Source organism: Camarhynchus parvulus, chromosome 5 (genome assembly GCF_901933205.1).
Source record: "Camarhynchus parvulus chromosome 5, STF_HiC, whole genome shotgun sequence".
Classification (NCBI taxonomy): Eukaryota; Metazoa; Chordata; class Aves; order Passeriformes; family Thraupidae; genus Camarhynchus; species Camarhynchus parvulus.
The window spans coordinates 59445667-59463493 of record NC_044575.1 but is presented as its reverse complement, the minus strand read 5'-3'; the positions used below and the strand labels follow the sequence as shown (position 1 = coordinate 59463493).

The 17827-nt window shown below is 42.3% G+C and overlaps 1 protein-coding gene across 1 annotated transcript; it reads left to right on the top strand.

Annotated features, from left to right (window-relative positions):
• The first annotated feature begins 70 nt into the window (after positions 1-70).
• Positions 71-17819, top strand: RTRAF (RNA transcription, translation and transport factor). The gene is made up of 8 exons (XM_030949560.1): positions 71-253; positions 2509-2633; positions 4609-4708; positions 8327-8413; positions 9298-9386; positions 13260-13328; positions 15921-15969; positions 17459-17819. The coding sequence occupies exons 1-8, from the start codon at positions 193-195 to the stop codon at positions 17611-17613; spliced, it is 735 nt and encodes a 244-aa protein (XP_030805420.1). The 5' UTR covers positions 71-192; the 3' UTR covers positions 17614-17819.
• The last annotated feature ends 8 nt before the right edge of the window (positions 17820-17827 follow it).

Sequence of the window (17827 nt, the reverse complement as noted above, 5' to 3'; positions counted from 1 at the left end):
TGATTGGTCTAGATGACCGCCGCTCAGCGCGCTAACCAATGAGCGAGCAGAACGCCGCTCAGAGGGCGGGTGTTCACCTCTTTCCGGTCCGTGCTGTGCCGTCTGCGCGGCCTGAGTGGGGGAGGCGGTGCCGGCACCGGGATCGGGATCCGGGTCGGGATCGGGGCCGGCTCCGGGAGCGGCACCGGGACCATGTTCCGCCGCAAGCTCTCGGCGCTCGACTACCACAACCCCGCTGGCTTCAACTGCAGGGGTGAGGGAGCTGCGGGGGCCGGGGGAGGCTGGATGGGGATTGGGATGGGATGGGATCCATGGGATGGGATGGGATCTATAGGATGGGATGGGAGGGGATGGGATGGGATCTATGGAATGGGATTGGGATGGGATGGGATTGGAATTAGGATGGGGTTGGGATGGGAGGGGATGGGATGGGATTGGGAGAGGTTGAGATGTGTGGGATGGGATGAGTTCTATTGGATGGGATGGGATCCATGGGATGGGATCCATGGGACGAGAAGGGATGGGATGGGACGGGACAGGATTGGGATTGGGATGGGATCCATGGGATGGGATGGGATGGGATGGGATCCATGGGATGGGATCCATGGGATGTGATCCATGGGATGGGATCCATGGGATAGGATAGGAGGGGATTGGGATGGGATCCATGGGATGGGATTGGGATGGGATCCATGGGATGGGATCCATGGGATGGGATCCATGGGATGGGATTGGGATGAGATTCATGGAATGGGATTGGGATGAGATCCATGGGATGGGATGGGGTTGATGGGATGAGATGGAAAAAGTCCCTTCCCCCCAACCATTCCATGGCTGAAGCTGATGCAGAGCCAGCATGCCCCAGCTGGGCTTTGGGGAGCGGTGACACCCCAGAGCTGTCACCTCCTGTGTCACCCAGCCCGGACATCCCTGTGTGCGCACAGCCTGGGAATTGTGGAGTTCCAGCCCCCAGAAATCGGGATTTGGGGTCAAGAGGAGTCAGCAGCGAATGGAAAAAATGTGCAGCCTCCATATTTATGCTGTGTTTATATTTTCTGAGAGGAGCTGGGGATTAGTGCTGCGTGTGCCGTGTGTGTGCTGAAAACAGAGTCAGAAACTCAAATTCTCTGTTGATTTTTCACCTTTCTTTCTGCGCTCCATAAGTTATAATTATATTCCCAATAAAAAGAATCTGCTGGCTGATGCCTTTATTGAGGTCAGTCAGCTGAAAAAGGAAAAACTCTCAGGGTTGATTTTTGGTCAGAGAATGGACAATTTTAGTGGGGTTTTATATATATTATAAACAGTGGGGTTTTATGTATATAAATATATATATATTTATAACCCACTAATATATATATTTATAAATACATACTAGCTAAAATAAATATATATTCACTAAATATGCAAATAAATATATATTATAGATATATAAATATATACTAACTAAAATAAATGTATATAACTAATATATATATTTATAAATACATACTAGCTAAAATAAATATATATTCACTAAATATGCAAATAAATATATATTATAGATATATAAATATATACTAACTAAAATAAATGTATACTAACTAAATAGATAAATATATATTATACATATATAGTATATATACTAACTAAATAAACATATATTATGGACATATAAATATATACTATAACTAAAATAAATATATACCAACTAAATATATAAATAAATATATAGATACATACTAATTAAATATATAAATAAATATATATTATAGATCTATAAGTATATACTAACTAAAATAAATATATACCAACTAAATATATAAATAAATATATATTATAGACACATAAATATATACTGACTAAAATACATACCAACTAAATTTATAAATAAATATAGATATGTACATATATATTAACTAAACTAAATATATACTAAATATATAAATAAATATGCAAATATACACTAGAAGATATACTAACTAAATATATAAATAAATATATATTATAAATATATAAATCTATGCTAACTAAAGTATACAGTGAGTAAATGCATAAATAAATATATATTATGAATATATAAATACATACTAACTAAAATAAATATATACCAACTAAATATATAAATAAATATATATTATAGATACATAAATATGTACTAACTGAAATAGATACTAACTAAATAATTATTATAGATAATAAATATATACTAACTAAAACAAATATATATTCATAATATATGTAAATATATATTATGAGTATATACATATGTGCTAAAATATATACCAGCTAAATACATAAATAAATGTATATTATAAATATATAAATATATACTAACTAATAAATATATATTAACTAAATATGTATATTTATAACCCACTAAATATATATTTAGTGGGGTTTATATATGTATATATATATATGTGGGGTTTTTAATGGGAAAAGTGCTCAGAGGCATCAAGATTTGTATGAATCAGATGAAAACTTGAGATATTTTTGAATTCCTGCTCTGTTTGCTCCTCCCCACAGATGAAACAGAGTTCAGGAATTTCATTGTCTGGCTGGAGGACCAGAAAATCAGACACTACAAGATCGAGGACCGAGGGAATCTGAGGAACATCCACAGTGAGGACTGGCCCAAATCCTTTGAGAAGGTATTTCCTTGCTGCAGACATTGCTGTAAATGATAGTTCCCAGCTGCTGTGGCTGTGGAGCACAAATAAATAACTCTGAATATTTGTCCTGTTACATTTTTAGGAATTTAAATATATTACTGAAGCCAAGCTGGGGGAGTTTATGACAATGGGGGAATTTTGTGCATAGTTTTCCCTCAGCTTTGTTTGTTTAGTAGATGGAGTGTCCATCCCAAACTGGTTTTTTTTTTTTTTTTTTTTTTTGCCTGGTTTGAAGCTCTTGAAGCAGAAAGAAGACTGCAAATAAACAAATTTTTTCTGCATTAATGCCCCTCCTGTCCCAGAAGGAGGTGGATGAGGCTCCTGCAGGCCTGGCCAGCATGTGGGGGAATCTCATCCTTGCACCTCCTGCCATTCCAGATGAATTTTTTCTGGACCCAGATTGATTTTTCTGGATCCAGATGGATATTTTTCTGCTCCCAGATGGATTTTTTTTCCCCTGAATCCAGAAGGATTTTTTTTTTCTGGTTCCAGATAGATTTTTCTAGACCCAGATGGATTTTATTTTTCCCTGGACCCAGATTGATTTTTCTGGATCCAGATGGATTTTTTCCTGGTTCCAGATGAATTTTTCTGGTTCCAGATGAATTTTTTATTGATCCAGATTGATTTTTTTTCTGGACCCAGATGGTGTTTTCTGGACTCAGGTGGGGTTTTTCTCTGCATCTAGAAGGATTTTCCTGATTCCAAATGAAATTTTTTTCTGGATCCAGGTGGATTTGTTTTCTGGATCCAGATGGATTTTTTCCTGGTTCCAGATGAATTTTTCTGGTTCCAGATGAATTTTTTATGGATCCAGATTGATTTTCTTTTTCTGGACCCAGGTGGGTTTTTTTCCAGATGGATTTTTCTGCATCTAGATGGATTTTTCTAGACCCAGATGGATTTTTTTTCTGGTTCCAGATGGATTTTCTGCATCCAGGTAGATTTCTGGACCCAGATGGATTTTTTTTTTCTGGATTTCCTGAGCTGGAAATGTGATGGATTTTCTGGACCCAGATGGATTTTCTCCATCCAGGTAGATTTCTGGACCCAGATGGATTTTTTTCTGGACCCAGATGAATTTTCTTCATCCAGATGGACTCTGGGTGATCTCTGTGCTCCTGAGCATTTGCAGCCCCCACAAAGCTCTTGAGCTTTTCCTCTTGCTCCCATTTCCCTGCTCTGTAATTCCCAGTGCCCATCCATCCCAATTTTTTTTTCCCTTTCAGGAAACTCTTGCTTTGCTCAGTGAATTATTCCAATATCCTGGAGGAAAATGGGAATATCTGGAATTCCTGACAGCTGGTGCTGTTGTGGTGCCTTTCCTAGCTTGGTGACAATGTCCTCTCCATCATTCCCAGGGAATTCCTGCTTTCCAGCCCCTGAAATTCCTTTTCCCAGCTGTGTGGCACTTCTGTCCCTGCAGCAAAGGGACATGACAGGATGTCACCATGTCCTGATTTTTGGGAGCCTTGGCAGCAACCAGGGCTGGATCTTGTGGTTTGGGGCAGAACCTCAGCCTGGTTTTGTCCTCTCTTGTTGCACAAAACCCCTAAAAAAGGGAAATTTACTTCTCCTGCTCCAGGGAATGCTGTGGTTTGGGGAAGCCTTAGGTGGCTCCATTCCAGGTGGGAAGGCTTTGTTCCAATTTGTTCCCCCTTCCCTTGTTCCATTTGCTCTGTGACATGAGCAGAGAGCAAAGCAAGGGCATTTTGGTACAGTGTGGCAATAAAAACCATTCATTAAAAATAAAATTCCACTCTCAGGTGTCAGACTTGAGCTAGGGGTGCTTTGGGACACTCCAGCATGGATCAGATGCCACAGCAGGAATTTCACCTCTTGTTAATTAATATTTCCTGTGAGGCCTGTGGGAAAGTGACAACAGTTCTGTGCTCCCAGCTGATTCATCCACTAAAATCCATTTTTTCGTCTTTTTTTTTCTTTTGCTGCCCAGTACATGAAAGATGTGAACTGTCCCTTCAAAATACAGGAACGACAGGAAACTGTGGATTGGCTGCTTGGCTTGGCTGTGAGGCTGGAGTATGGAGATCATGGTATGAGGAAATCCATTTCATACCTCAAAATGGGAGGGGAATGGGGGATTCTGATTCATTTCACACAATCCTGTGTGGAATTCACATGGTTTGGGTTGGAAGGGACCTCAAGGATCCACAGGCAGGGACACCTTCCACTAACCCAGGCTGCTCCAAACCCCATCCAGCCTGGCCTTGGGCACTTCCAGGGATCCAGGGGCAGCCAGAGCTTCTCTGGGAATTCTGTCTCAGCCAGGAATTCCTTCCCTTTGGTTGGAGGAACTTTGGTTTGGAGGAACTTTGCAGCATTCCCAATGTGAGGTCACTCCCTCTGTTCCTTGCATCCATTCCATGTTCCATTTACCTTGGAGACAATTTCACCTGCAACCTTTATTGCCAAAGCTGTGCTGTCCCTGTGCTTTGGGGCAGCTCCATCCACTGCCCAGCTTTCCTGGGATCCTTGCTACAGCTGGGAATTTATTGGCAAACAGCCAAATGTGTCTTCTCCTCCTCCTCGAAGCCCTCCTGGATATTCTTGCTGGTTTTTCTGGAGAATCACAGAGAGATTTGGATTGAAAGGAGGCTCTAAAGACCTTCCAGTCCAACCCCCATTTCCAGGCAGGTCAGGTTGCTCCCAGCCCCATCCAGCCTGACCTGGAACACTTCCACAAAGGATGTCCTGCACTTCTGCAGGTGCTTCAGGTAGAGCTTCAGCAAGTCAGGATCTTCCTTCAGCTTGGAGAGCAGCTTGGAGGTCTTGCAGGAGCATCCATGCTTCCTGCCACATCCCTGGAAGGCACAGGGGGACAGGGACACCTCAGGTCTCTCCTGGGCTGCCCCAGGGAGCAGCTTGTGTGGGAATCATGGAATGGTGTGGCTTGGAAGGTCCCTTAAACCCCATCTCATTCCAATCCCCAGGAATGTTAAGCCTGTCCTGGTTTTCTCCAGAGTGGCCAGGACCCAGCTGTGCCTGCTGGGGCTGGGCACAGTCTGGGAAAGCCCTTCCTTGTCCCCATGGGCTCCTGGCCTGTGGCACCAGCCCTCCCTCACCTTCCTCCAGTAGGTCCTGCAGAGGAAAAGCAGCAGGAGCAGCAGGCCCAGGGCTGGGATGCTCCAGTAAAGCACCTCTGCCATGGTGGTGCCCTTGGGGGCACTGCCCTTCTCCAGCTGGGGCACATCCCACACCAGGGTGGCCCAGGAGGGCGGGCAGGAGCGGGGGGTGCTGCTGGGGTAGAAACAGCTGAAGCCAAAGGCCACCAGCAGGAGCTCCTCCAGGCTGGGCATCCCTCTGGGGTCCTGCTCAGGCCATCCCTGTGTGGCACCTGCAGCTCTGCAGCCTGGGGACAGGAGTTGTCACCCCCACAGTGTCCCCAAATGTGCTGTGATGTCACAGTGCCCTGGCACGCACCAGGTTCCATAGGCAGGGACACCTTGCCCTGCATGATTTCACACTGGTTTTAGGTTTTCATCAAAATCAGACAGTGTCAAAAGGATATTTCACTTCTTTAAAAAATAAACCACGATTTTGTGGGTTTGTTTCCACCCCCTGCTCAGAGGAACTGTTTCTTTTCAGCTCCCATGGGACTGGAGCAGCATAATTGCATTTGTTATTTTATTTTATTTATTTTATTTCTGGATAGAGCCAATCCCGTTGTAGATATTTACCCCTTTTGTTCCTGTGGGATTGCCTTGATGAGAACTTCCTCTGAAGGGTATTAAATGCATTCTATTTAGTCCTACATTTATTCAGAGAAGTTATTCTTAGACCCCCCTTTTTTGTTTTTAACGAGGACTGGATGTGAAACCCTTGGGAACCAGGACAAAGTTATGGAAAAGTGGAGTTAAATCTCCCCAAGTCACAGCAGTTCCATTTCCTTGTGGAAAGAGTGGGAATAAAATTGTAATTACTGGTGGCAAAATAACGACAGCCAAAGTGCTGCTTTTCCATTTGCTTTAATTCCTGCAGGGCTGAGCTCTGCCCGGAGCAGCGATGGGATACAAACACCTGTGCTGTGATTCTCAGTCCCTCATGATGGGCAAAATGAGCTGCCTGTTCCTTGGGATTGTGTAAAAAAGGAGGAGTTCAGGAGATTCCATCCTCCAAAGGCTTGGAAAACCCCAGTGTGGGCTGTGAAACAAACCCTGAGCTGGAAATGTTTTATTTTCTCATCAGGACTAAAATCATCCCCCAGTTCTTGATCCCTGCTCGGGGCAGAGGAACTGATGGGGGCAGATCTGGGAGATGCAGCTGAGTCTTTGTTTCTTTTTTGCCAGGGTTGGGGTTAAATTGCAGGACAGTGATGCCTCAGGTTTTAGCTTTTCTGTGTTTCACATTCTGTGCTGCTTTAGTGTGCGGGTCTGGGCTTCATATTATGGGATGGTGAGCTCTGCACAGAGCAGGGAGACAAAACAATTCCTGCTCCAGCTGGGCACCAAGGACAAATGACCCAAATCTCAGCCCCAGAGCACAAACACCGTGGGCTGGAGAGAGAAAAACAAGCAGGGTGGGACTGCAGGGGCTAAAGCTGGAATGGGACAATGAACTGCAAGGTGCAAATGGAGCAGAACTGATCCCAGGGACAGACCCCGTGCCCGGCCGTGCATTTTGGGGCCATTTTGGTTCATCTTGGGTGCAGCCCTGGCTGGGCTCTTGTGCTGCCCAAGGTGGATCCATGGAGGAGATGCTTTGAATCAATCCCTGCTTTATCCTTTAACTCCATCCAGATTCTGTTCTAGGGCAGCCTTCTCAAGCCATCATGGTATTTCTTGTTGGGACTCAGATGTTTATCAGTTCTTATCTCTGTCACAGTCTCACAAACCCTGAGTTCTGCAGCACTTCACTCTTAACAAGCTGAAAATGGAGCCCCACCTCTCTCTCTCCAAGGCCTTTTAAGGATAAACTTAAGAATTAAGTGTCCAGTTAATTTAGGTGTCCAATTAAGAAATGACACCTCAATTATTTTCACTTTTAACCCAATAACCAACCACCCCTGCCTGCAATGGGGACTTTTTTATCCAAATACACAAAACCACCCAAACCCATGGAGAAGAAGGTGGAGAAGAAGGAGCAGCCTCCACCCTAAAACCCCCATCTTGTTTTATATATATTGCTATATTCTAAACCCCAAACTCTAAGTTTCCCACCCTGTGATATCACACAGTTATAATCAAACTGCACACCCACAATCCCAGTTCTGTCATTCCATTCTGGAAGCTTCTCCACAGCCTCAGGTCAATGCAGTGTTCTCTTGGAGGTCAGAGCCTGGCAGCACAGAAAATCTGAAATTCTCAGCAATGCCCAGGGTTCCAACACTTGTTCAGCCTTCTGGGGTGAGGCTGTAATGAAGAGGATCCTGCCCTAGATGAAAGTCTGGAGCAGGCTCTGAGGCTGCTCCTGGAATCTCTGCAGCTGGGAGCTCTTGGAGCAGCTCACTGGACTGGCAGCTTTTGATATCATTCATGGGGAGCTCCAAAATCCCAGTTTATAAACCCAGAAATCTCAGTTTATAATCCCACCAACAACAACCACACCCCAAAAATCCAAGTGTGTAACACCACAACTCCTTGCTAAACTCTGAGTTAGTTTTTCTTTTTGCCATTAGTGCTGATGGTTTTTGTGTTTGCCTCCTCATTTTGCAGCTGATAAATACAAGGATTCCACCCCTGATGGTGCTAAAAATGCAGACAACACAGCAAAAAATGCAGAGCCACTGATTAACCTGGATGGTGAGTGTGCCACAAGTTCCTGGATGGGGATGTGCTCCATGGCCTGGGTCTTCCTCACTTGCTTCATCCTATGATGGAGATTCTTAAAAGCCCCATTTAAAGCTTTAGGAATGCAGGTCTGAACATTTACATGAACAGCTTTGCTCTGTAAATCATAATTTCTTATTGTAAGTGAGGGAGAAGTAGCAAGATGCCTTAAAAAATAAAAATATCCAAGGAAACATGATGGCAGGCTGGTTACTTCCATGCTGTCAGGGATTTCATGTTGGCTCAATCTTCCCCAGCTGTTCTGTCATCATAATTTTAATTTTTATTTCCCTGCTAGGCATAGTCACAATAAATGGAAGTGGTGGGAAAGAGCTGCTAAAAATCAATCCTAAATCTTCCAAATATTCTTCCATTCCTCCATCTCCAAAAAGGCAGGGATTGATCCTGCCCTCACCAGCAGCAGGGATAAAAAGATACAAAACAATAAAAATGTACAAATAATGTTCAGAAGAGACTATCTGCCTGTAATTTGCTTTATTTTCAAACACTTTACCTGGCTGTGTAGCCCAGTGCTGATTGCTCTGCAGCCAAATTGTTTCCTCACTGCTTGGAATTATGGAAATAAGGTTGGAAAAGCCCTCTAAGATCACAGAGCCCAACAATGAGCCCAGCACTGCCACATCCAGCACGAAATAATGTCCCCAGGTGCCACATCCTTGTTTTTTGAACACTTCAAGGGTGCTGAGGAATTGCCCTTGTCCATCCTGAAGAGTAATCCAATGCCATGGAGTCAGGGAACCAGTTCTGCCTGCTGGAATCAGTGAAACCAAAATAAATTATTGTTTTTTTCAATGATAATCCTTCTTTTTTCCAATAATCCCTTTTTTTTTTTCCAGTGAATAATCCTGATTTCAAGGCTGGAGTGATGGCTTTGGCTAATCTGCTTCAGATCCAGAGACATGATGATTACTTGGTGATGCTCAAGGTGAGTTTCCCACTTTTCTCACCTCTTTGTTTTCCTTCTTTTCCCCAGTGCCTGGTGTGTGTTCATAGCTTGAGGTGCATTACTGATTAATATGAATTTTTAGGCAAAGATACAAAAAACCCCATTTCTGTGTCTTTTCAAGCAGATAAGAACACAATTCATGGAAATTCATGCAGGGAGAATTATCCTGGTAAACAATTTTAGCTGAGTTCCTTAAGGAACATCCTCAAAGGAGAAAGTTCTGTTCCAGTGCTAGAAATTAAGAGAAACTTGAAAATTTAAAACTTAATGATGCCAAAGATGTTTTAAAACAACCTCCAAGAGAGGAACCACTGTTAAAATGTTCCTTTTTCTCTTGATTCTATGAACTGTTTACTCCTTTTCATTATTTAATTTAATTTAGTTTTTATAATTAATTAGTGCTTTTAAATGCACTAAATAAGCTGATTAATTTTCTAAACCATCTTTTTTATGTCTTTAAGAAATTTTCTGCTTTTCTGGTGGAACTTTATAGATTTGGGGTTAAAACAAAAAATACATTATTGATGAGAGTGTAAAATCCCAAGTTCCTACTTGATCATGTCATACTATGGGAATAAACTTCGTTTGGTTTGGAATAAAAATAAAAGCATTTAACTTTAAAATAAACCCCATAAAGTTCTGTTCATGACAATAGTTGTGATATTTGCTAAAGTTATTTTGGAGAAACCAAAAGCTGTGGGTGTTGAGGTTTATTTAGTGTAAGTCTGTAACTCTTGGAAGAGTATTATGATAACTTGTTTTTTTTAAGGAATTTTCAGCCTGCAGTGATTCCATCCATTTTTTTCTCTCTTCTCTCCTGTATGGTTTCCTACTTTCCCTTCCCAAAAGATTTTTCTTCAGTCTTTAAGGAGCATGGAGATCTCATACCCCCCACCAAAAACCACTCAAAACCCCCCAAAATCAGTGAAAAGGGATATCAGGTAGGGAGAGGAGACCCTGGGTGTGGTGATATTGAGCATTTGCAGCTTGAATGAGCTCAGCTTTTATCAAAATTCCTTCAGATCTTCTTTGAAGGAAACTTTAGAGAATCTTCTTTGAAAGAAACTTTAGAGAATTTATGCAGAATTATACACCCAGTAAAGCAAACTTTACTGGGTGTATAATTCTGCATAAATATATTTTTATTTCATCTCTTTTTTTCAGACAGATTTGGGTAAAACCAACCTGAATTTTCTTGCTTTTAATCACAGTAAGAGTGAATTCCTGCAGTGAAAAATTCACATTCCAGGAACAATGCAAAGCTGATTTGGGGTTGAGGTGATGATATTAGAAGGTGTCAATCTTTAATTCTCCCCCACAATAAGGAGGTTTGCAGGGATTTTCTGATCCCTGTCCAGGCTTGGACACTCAGGAGTGGATTTTTGGGAGAGCCAGAGGGTGCAGGCACAGCACAGACATCTGGCCAGAGATTTAGATCCCATTTAAACCTGGCAAGTTGATCAGAAAGCATCTGTGGGACACAGTTGGATATTTCCTAATGCCAAAAGCACTTGGAATTTCTCTTCCACAAGGTCTGGTTTCACTGCTGGAATGAAACTCCCCATCCAGCCATTCCTTTGTGCAGGCCACTTCCTTCAGTGACAGATTTCTAGAAGTATTTCAGTGACAACTTTCTGGTATCAGCTCAACTTTAATCATGACCAAAACTGGGAGAAATCCTGGAGGACAAACTCAGAGCTGCTTCTGTCACTTTTGGCTGCTCATCAGGGAGAGTCTGAGCAATGTGTTTGACAGAGGCAGTTCTTCTTTCCTGTGGAAATCTGCCTGCATGGCATCCCTGCAGTTATTTTTGGAGGCATTTGGAGCTGTAGGTATCAGTAACTGATAGCTCTGATAAGATTTCACCCCATGTGCTGGAGCCAGGGAAAGCAGATGAGCAGCAGGATTGTCAAAGTCAAGGCTGCTCTTGTTGCCAAGGCTAAAATGAATTCCTTTCTGCTCTCAGTCTTTTCCAAGCCTGCCTGGGAAGCCTTGCTCCAGGTTTCTCTGCATGTGGGAGGAGGTTCAGCACCTCCTAAAGGATGCTGGCAGCAGGATTTCCTTCCCAAGGCAGGATTTCCTTCCCAAAGCAGGATTTCCTTCAAGGCAGGATTTCTTTCCTAAGGCAGCATTTCCTTCAAGGCGGCATTTCCTTCCCCAGGGAGCATTTCCTTCCAAGGCAGGATTTCTTTCCCAATGCAGCATTTCTGTCCCAAGGCAGGATTTCCTTTCCAAGGCAGCATTTCCAGCCCAAATCAGCATTTCCTTCCCAAGGCAGGATTTCCTTCCTAAGACAGGATTTCCATCCCAAGTCAGGATTTCCTTCTCCAGGCAAGATTTCCTTCCCAAGGCAAGATTTCCATCCCAATGCAGCATTTCCATCCCAGTGCAGCATTTCCTTCCTAAGACAGGATTCCCTTCCCAAGGCAGTACTTCCTTCCCAAGGCAGGATTCCCTTCCCCAAGGCAGCATTTCCTTCCCAATTCAGCATTTCCTTCCTAAGACAGGATTTCCTTCCAAGGCAGGATTCCCTTCCCAATGCAGCATTTCCATCCCAATGGAGCATTTCCTTCCCAATGCAGCATTTCTATCCCAATGCAGCTTCTTCCCAAGGCAGGATTTCCTTCCTAAGACGATATTTCCATCCCAATGGAGCATTTCCTTCCCAATGCAGCATTTCTATCCCAATGCAGCTTCTTCCCAAGGCAGGATTTCCTTCCTAAGACGACATTTCCATCCCAAGGCAGGATTTCCATCCCCAGGGAGCATTTCCTTCCCAAGGCAGCATTTCCATCCCAAATCAGCATTTCCTTCCCCAGGCAGCATTTCCTTCCCAATGCAGCATTTCTGTCCCAAGGCAGCATTTCCTTCCCAAATCATCATTTCCATCCCAAGGCAGGATTTCCATCCCAAGGCAGCATTTCCATCCCAATGCAGCATTTCCTTCCCAATTCAGCATTTCCATCCCAATGCAGCATTTCCTTCCCAATTCAGCATTTCCATCTCAAGGCAGCATTTCCTTCCCAAGGCAGCATTTCCATCCCAAGGCAGCATTTCCATCCCCAGGCAGCATTTCCTTCCCAAGGCAGCATTTCCATCCCCAGGCAGCATTTCCATCCCAAGACAGCATTTCCTTCCCAGAGGAGCTGCATTGCTGCAGAGTTAAAGGTGTGAGAACTCTGGAGAAGAAAATTGGTGCTGCTGCTCTGGGGCTGTGACCAGCTCATTTTGGAATCATGGAATTGTTTAGGTTGGAAATGAGCTTGAAACCATCAAGCCCAACCATTGCCAGCACTGCCACGTGTCCCCAAGTGCCACATGCACACAGCTTTGAAATCCCTGCAGGAATGGGGATTCCACCACTGTGAAACCCTTTCCAGTGCCTGTTCACCTTTCCCAGGAAGAAATTTTCCCTGAAATCCAACCTAAACCTCCCCTGGCACAGCTTGAGGCCATTTCCTCTTGTCCTGTCTCTTGTTCCCTGCCAGGAGATCCCAACTCCCACCTGGCTCCTCCCTCCTGTCACCCTCCTGAGCTTCCCTTTCTCCAGGCTAAAAATCCCAAGATTTCCAGGCTGTTCCTTGTATTTTGCAGCTTCTGTCCCAGGAGGGGCAGGAATTAATGGTGTGAAATCAATGTCCTTGTCACTTCTGGTTCTGTCACTTGGGTGAGATCCTACATGCCACGATTATTCCTAAATGGAAAGGTTTAAGGGCTGGGAAAAATACTTAAAAAAAAAACTGTCACAAAACTGGGTTTCAGGTTATAATTTTGGCTCTTTTTCCCTTGGAATTACTCAGAAATGCCTCAGGACATGAATTAATTCCTGTCCCCTTTCCATGTTTTTCCCAGGCAATTCGGATTCTGGTCCAGGAGCGCCTGACACAGGATGCCATAGCCAAAGCCAGCCAGTCCAAGGAGGTTTGTACCCATGGCCAGCCTTCATTATCCCATGCTAATTAATGAAGATAAAGCTCTGTCCCTTCAGTCAAAACCACTTCTGTTCCAACATTCATTTAGGAGGATGGTGGCAGCTTCATTTCTCCCAACCATGCTGATTCCAGCAGATCTGGGGGATTGTGGAGAGCAGGGCACCAAGCTGGGTTTGTTCCATGTCAATACACATACACCTGTGTATGTGAGAAATGATGGAAAAACTCTTCCCTGAGTTGTTTTCCACAGGATTATCCTGAGTGTTCAGTGCAGCACTTTTCCTTGGAATTAGGAGTGTTGGCTGCATAAAGAAGTTGAAATATTCCTTGTTTGGAGTTGGTTTTTTTTTTCATATGGACACCTCATATGTGTTCAAGGAATGGGATGTTGGACATCCAGCTCCTCCCTCCTCTCTTCCCCCCCAAAAAAGGAGCAGTGAAGGAAATTTCTGCCCTTAAAGTCAGATTTTTGCAGAATTCTTTGCTAACCACGAGCTGGCTGTTGGGAAGATGTTCCAGGGGATGACTGTGGGTTTTTAGTTTGGGATTTCCTCATCATTCCAGATCTCTCCAGAATTTGGGAAAGGCAGCCTCACCTGCCCTGCAGGTGTATGAGTGTGAGTGTCCCTGCTAAAGCAGCTGGATCTGCTCAAAGAACCCAAATTCCTTCTTTTTTTTTTTTTTTTGGCAGCTGCTCACAACAATCCATGATTTCTTTATTTCTTTCTTTATTAATCAAAGCTTTGGACCTGCAAATCCATAAAACTGTTCAAAGAGCAGGAAAACAGGAAAACAGCTGAGCCTGTTGTCTTCATTTTAAGGTTCTGTAATGTTAATGAAAAGCAGCTTTTTAGTTGTTGTTTTCATAGCTGCACAGCTGGGATCAAAATGGGATTTTTTTTTTTTTTTTTTTTTTTTTTCCCTGCCAGGGAATTGTTCATTTTTGATAGATCTTCAAAGCATCAGCAAGGCTGAAATTTCTCTGTCTGGGAGATAACCAGGGAGTGTTTTTTTCCATAAGAATTGCACATTCCAAGGGGTGTGGAGAAAAGGGAGTGGTGAAAAGCAGAAAAATCTGTGCCAGGAGGGACCATCAACATCTTCAAAAAAAAAAAAAAAAAAAAAAAAAAAAAGGAAAATTTGATTTATTCTTCAGGTTTTGACTGATTTATAAATGGCCACATTTTTGTGCAGCATTCATAAATCAGGTTTGTAGGGAATGAGGCTGGAAGTGAAGTTGTGTGTGCAGTTCCTGATGTAAAGGTGCCTTTTTTTTAGTTTATTCCCTGTTTGAAGGATCATGAACTTGTTGTAGGATGGGCTGAGGGTTTCCAAAGGCAGCTCCCCAAAAAGGATCAGACTCAAAAGTGTGGGAAGACGGGAGGGTAAGGAATTTCCTCCTACCAGGTGACACTGGGGGAGCCTTAGGGAATTCATCCACAAAGAACTGGGAGAGAAAAAAAAGACCAAAAATGACATTTTTTCCTCAGAAACACCCCAGGCTGGCAGGAACCTTAAGTACAAACCTCAGTTCTTAAAAAAAATCCTTGTAGGAAGTCTGATATTTCTGGAATCTTCCTCAAGTGGCTTTAGTGGCATTTTGATCACCAATTTTAACAGTGGAGATGGATTTTTAAGATTGCAGTAGAACATGGATTTTACTGTAAAGGCCATGGAAAAACCCCACTTTTTGCAGATGAGTTGCAGCCACCAGTTTGTGTTTAATGTGTGTTCTGATCAGCTCAGATTCTTTTTTTTTTCCATTGTATAAAAGCCTTTAAAGGAAATTTTCACTGCCTAAAAACTTTACAGCCCCATCCCTGCAGAAATTAATGGTATTGAACTCTTGATGTTTTTGTTGTGCAAAATGCAAGGCTTTTGGCAAATGTTGGGAAAAAAAAAAAAAACTTGCTGAGGGTAATAAAAGCAAATTCTGGGATTTGGAATGTTTAAATCTAATTTTAAGTGCATGTTGAAGCTCCCTGAGTAAAGTTTTAGTGTGACCACTCCTCTGCAGCTGGACAAAGGAAACAGAGCAATGCTCAGAAATGACCACTAATAAATTTTGCCTTGGAGCGGTGTAATAGATAAAAATGTTTAGAAAATGAAATATTTCCCTTTATTCCTAAACTTAACACTTGAGCAGATGCTTCTGGGGATGTTGTGAGCTCAGCAAAAGCTGATTACAGAGAATTTCTGCAGCTCTTTGCAGTCAGCCCCTGCTCAAAGGCTGGCAGCTGTTGAAAGGCAGAAGTTTCTAAGAAAGCCCAGTTTTGTTTTCCTGGGAAGCTGCAGGGTTGGGTGATGGCTCCCAGTCCTGCTGTTGGCCTTTTAAGGATTGAATGCAGGCACTGTGTATCCGCTGAGGGATTCTTTAGCAGGAAGATTTTTCTGTAATAATACTCAGGGTTTGGTGTTTCAGGACACAAAGGGAGTTGTTTCATCAACTTTTTAAACTTTTCACACATTTTTGTCCAAGCAAAATCTATATTTTCTCCCCACTACCTGCTGCAGTACTTGATTTGATTTACCAAACATTTAAATGACATTTTTAACAGTTTTTTTTTTTTTCCTTTTCCAGGGTCTGCCTGTTGCTCTGGAAAAGCACATTCTTGGATTTGACACGGGAGGTGAGCACTGCTCCTAATGTGACTTTTAAATGGGAATGTTTGCCTCTGACAGAGTTATTACTGTCAAATCCAGAGCTGATGTGGGCAGTAAAAAACCCTGCAGTGGAAAGAATTCCTCCCTCCCAGCTGGTTATTTATGAGCATCCCTGAGCATTTTGGGCTTGGAACAGCAAAGCCTCAATCCAATCTGTTTGGAATCTGTTGAAATAACAGCTTTTAATGCATCCTGCTGTTGGTAAATCCTGCTGCTACCAGCAGAGGACAGCTGTGCTGCTCCATGCACTGCAGCTGCCTCCTCTTTCCTAAAATCCCATCCAGGCACCTCAGGTTGGCATCACCTGATGGGTCATTGATAAATCTGATGGTTTATTGATAAATCTGATGGGTTATTGATAAACCTGATGGTTTATTGATAAGGAACAACCAGCCAGGTGACCTGGAGCTCCACAGGATTCACTTCTGCTCCACATTACTCAAATCACTGGTTGGATGTTTCACATCAGCCTTGGAGAGGGAGGTTGGAATGAGATGATCCTTAAGGTCCTTCCAGCCTTTTATGGTTTTAATTTATTATTTTTATTAATTTTTTTTGTTATGTGGATATTGTAATTAATAAGTTGTTATTATATATTTATATTTTATTAAACATTAGCATTTTAAATTTATTCTATATTCTGTTATTTTATAAATAATATAGAATATATAGAATATATTATATTATAAATATATTATATTGTGCAATTTTTAATATTTGCATATTAAATTTATTTTATATACTTATATCTTTATATTATAAATTTTATTATATTTAAATTCTTATTTTATATCATTATATTTCTGTGTTATAATTTTTATTATTTTATTATGATATATTTTTATTTATTTAATGTATATTTTTATTTCTAATTAGAGAAGTATAAGTTTATTATTTTTTATTTGTTTGTCTATTTTATTTTTCTATTAATTTAAGTGTTTTTTAGGGGTTGTGAATTAAATTTTGTGTTTATGGGAGGTTTTTTGGGAGTTTTTTTGTTTGTTTCTGGGTGGATTTTTTGTTTTGTTTTGGTGGCGGTTTTATGTTTTGTTTGGGTTTTGTTTTGGGGTTTTGTGTGAGTTTTTTGTTTTTGTTTTGGGGGATTTTTTTGTTGTTTGGAGGTTTTTTCTGCTTTATTTTGGTTTTTTTTTTTTTTTTTTTTTTTTTTTGTTGTTGATTTTGTTTTGGTTTGATTTTTGGGTTTTTTTGTATGAAAAAATTTTATTTTTATGACTCCCTCATTCCCTGCCCCTGGGCTGCAGGATGGTGGGGAAGCTTTGGATGCCACCCCATCCCTCTCTCCAGCAGCAGGGAAAATTGTTCTCTGCTTCCACCCTGGAAACCACCAGCAGGAACACCATGCAGGGCACTAAAACTCCCTTAAACCCCTTCTGTGAGCTGAAAATACTGCATAAAATACTGAATAACTGCAGTTCCTCTCTGTGCCCTCCCCAGATGCTGTTATCAACGAGGCTGCCCAGATCCTGCGCCTGCTGCACATCGAGGAGCTCCGCGAGCTGCAGACCAAAATCAACGAGGCCATCGTGGCTGTGCAGGCCATCATTGCTGACCCCAAGACTGACCACAGACTGGGCAAAGTGGGCAGATGAAGGGAGAAAAGCTTCCAGCCCCCATGTGTTAGTGCAATTAGGAACAGCTCCACTCTGGCATGCAGCTTGAAACGGGATTAATTTGCCTGTTTGGGAAAGAAAACAGGAAATTGAATTCTGATTTCTGATGAATTACCAGATTTTTCTTGAAATAAATGAAATCGAGGGAAACAGATTGTTCTGGTGAGCTCTGAGTTGGCAAATAGGACTTTTT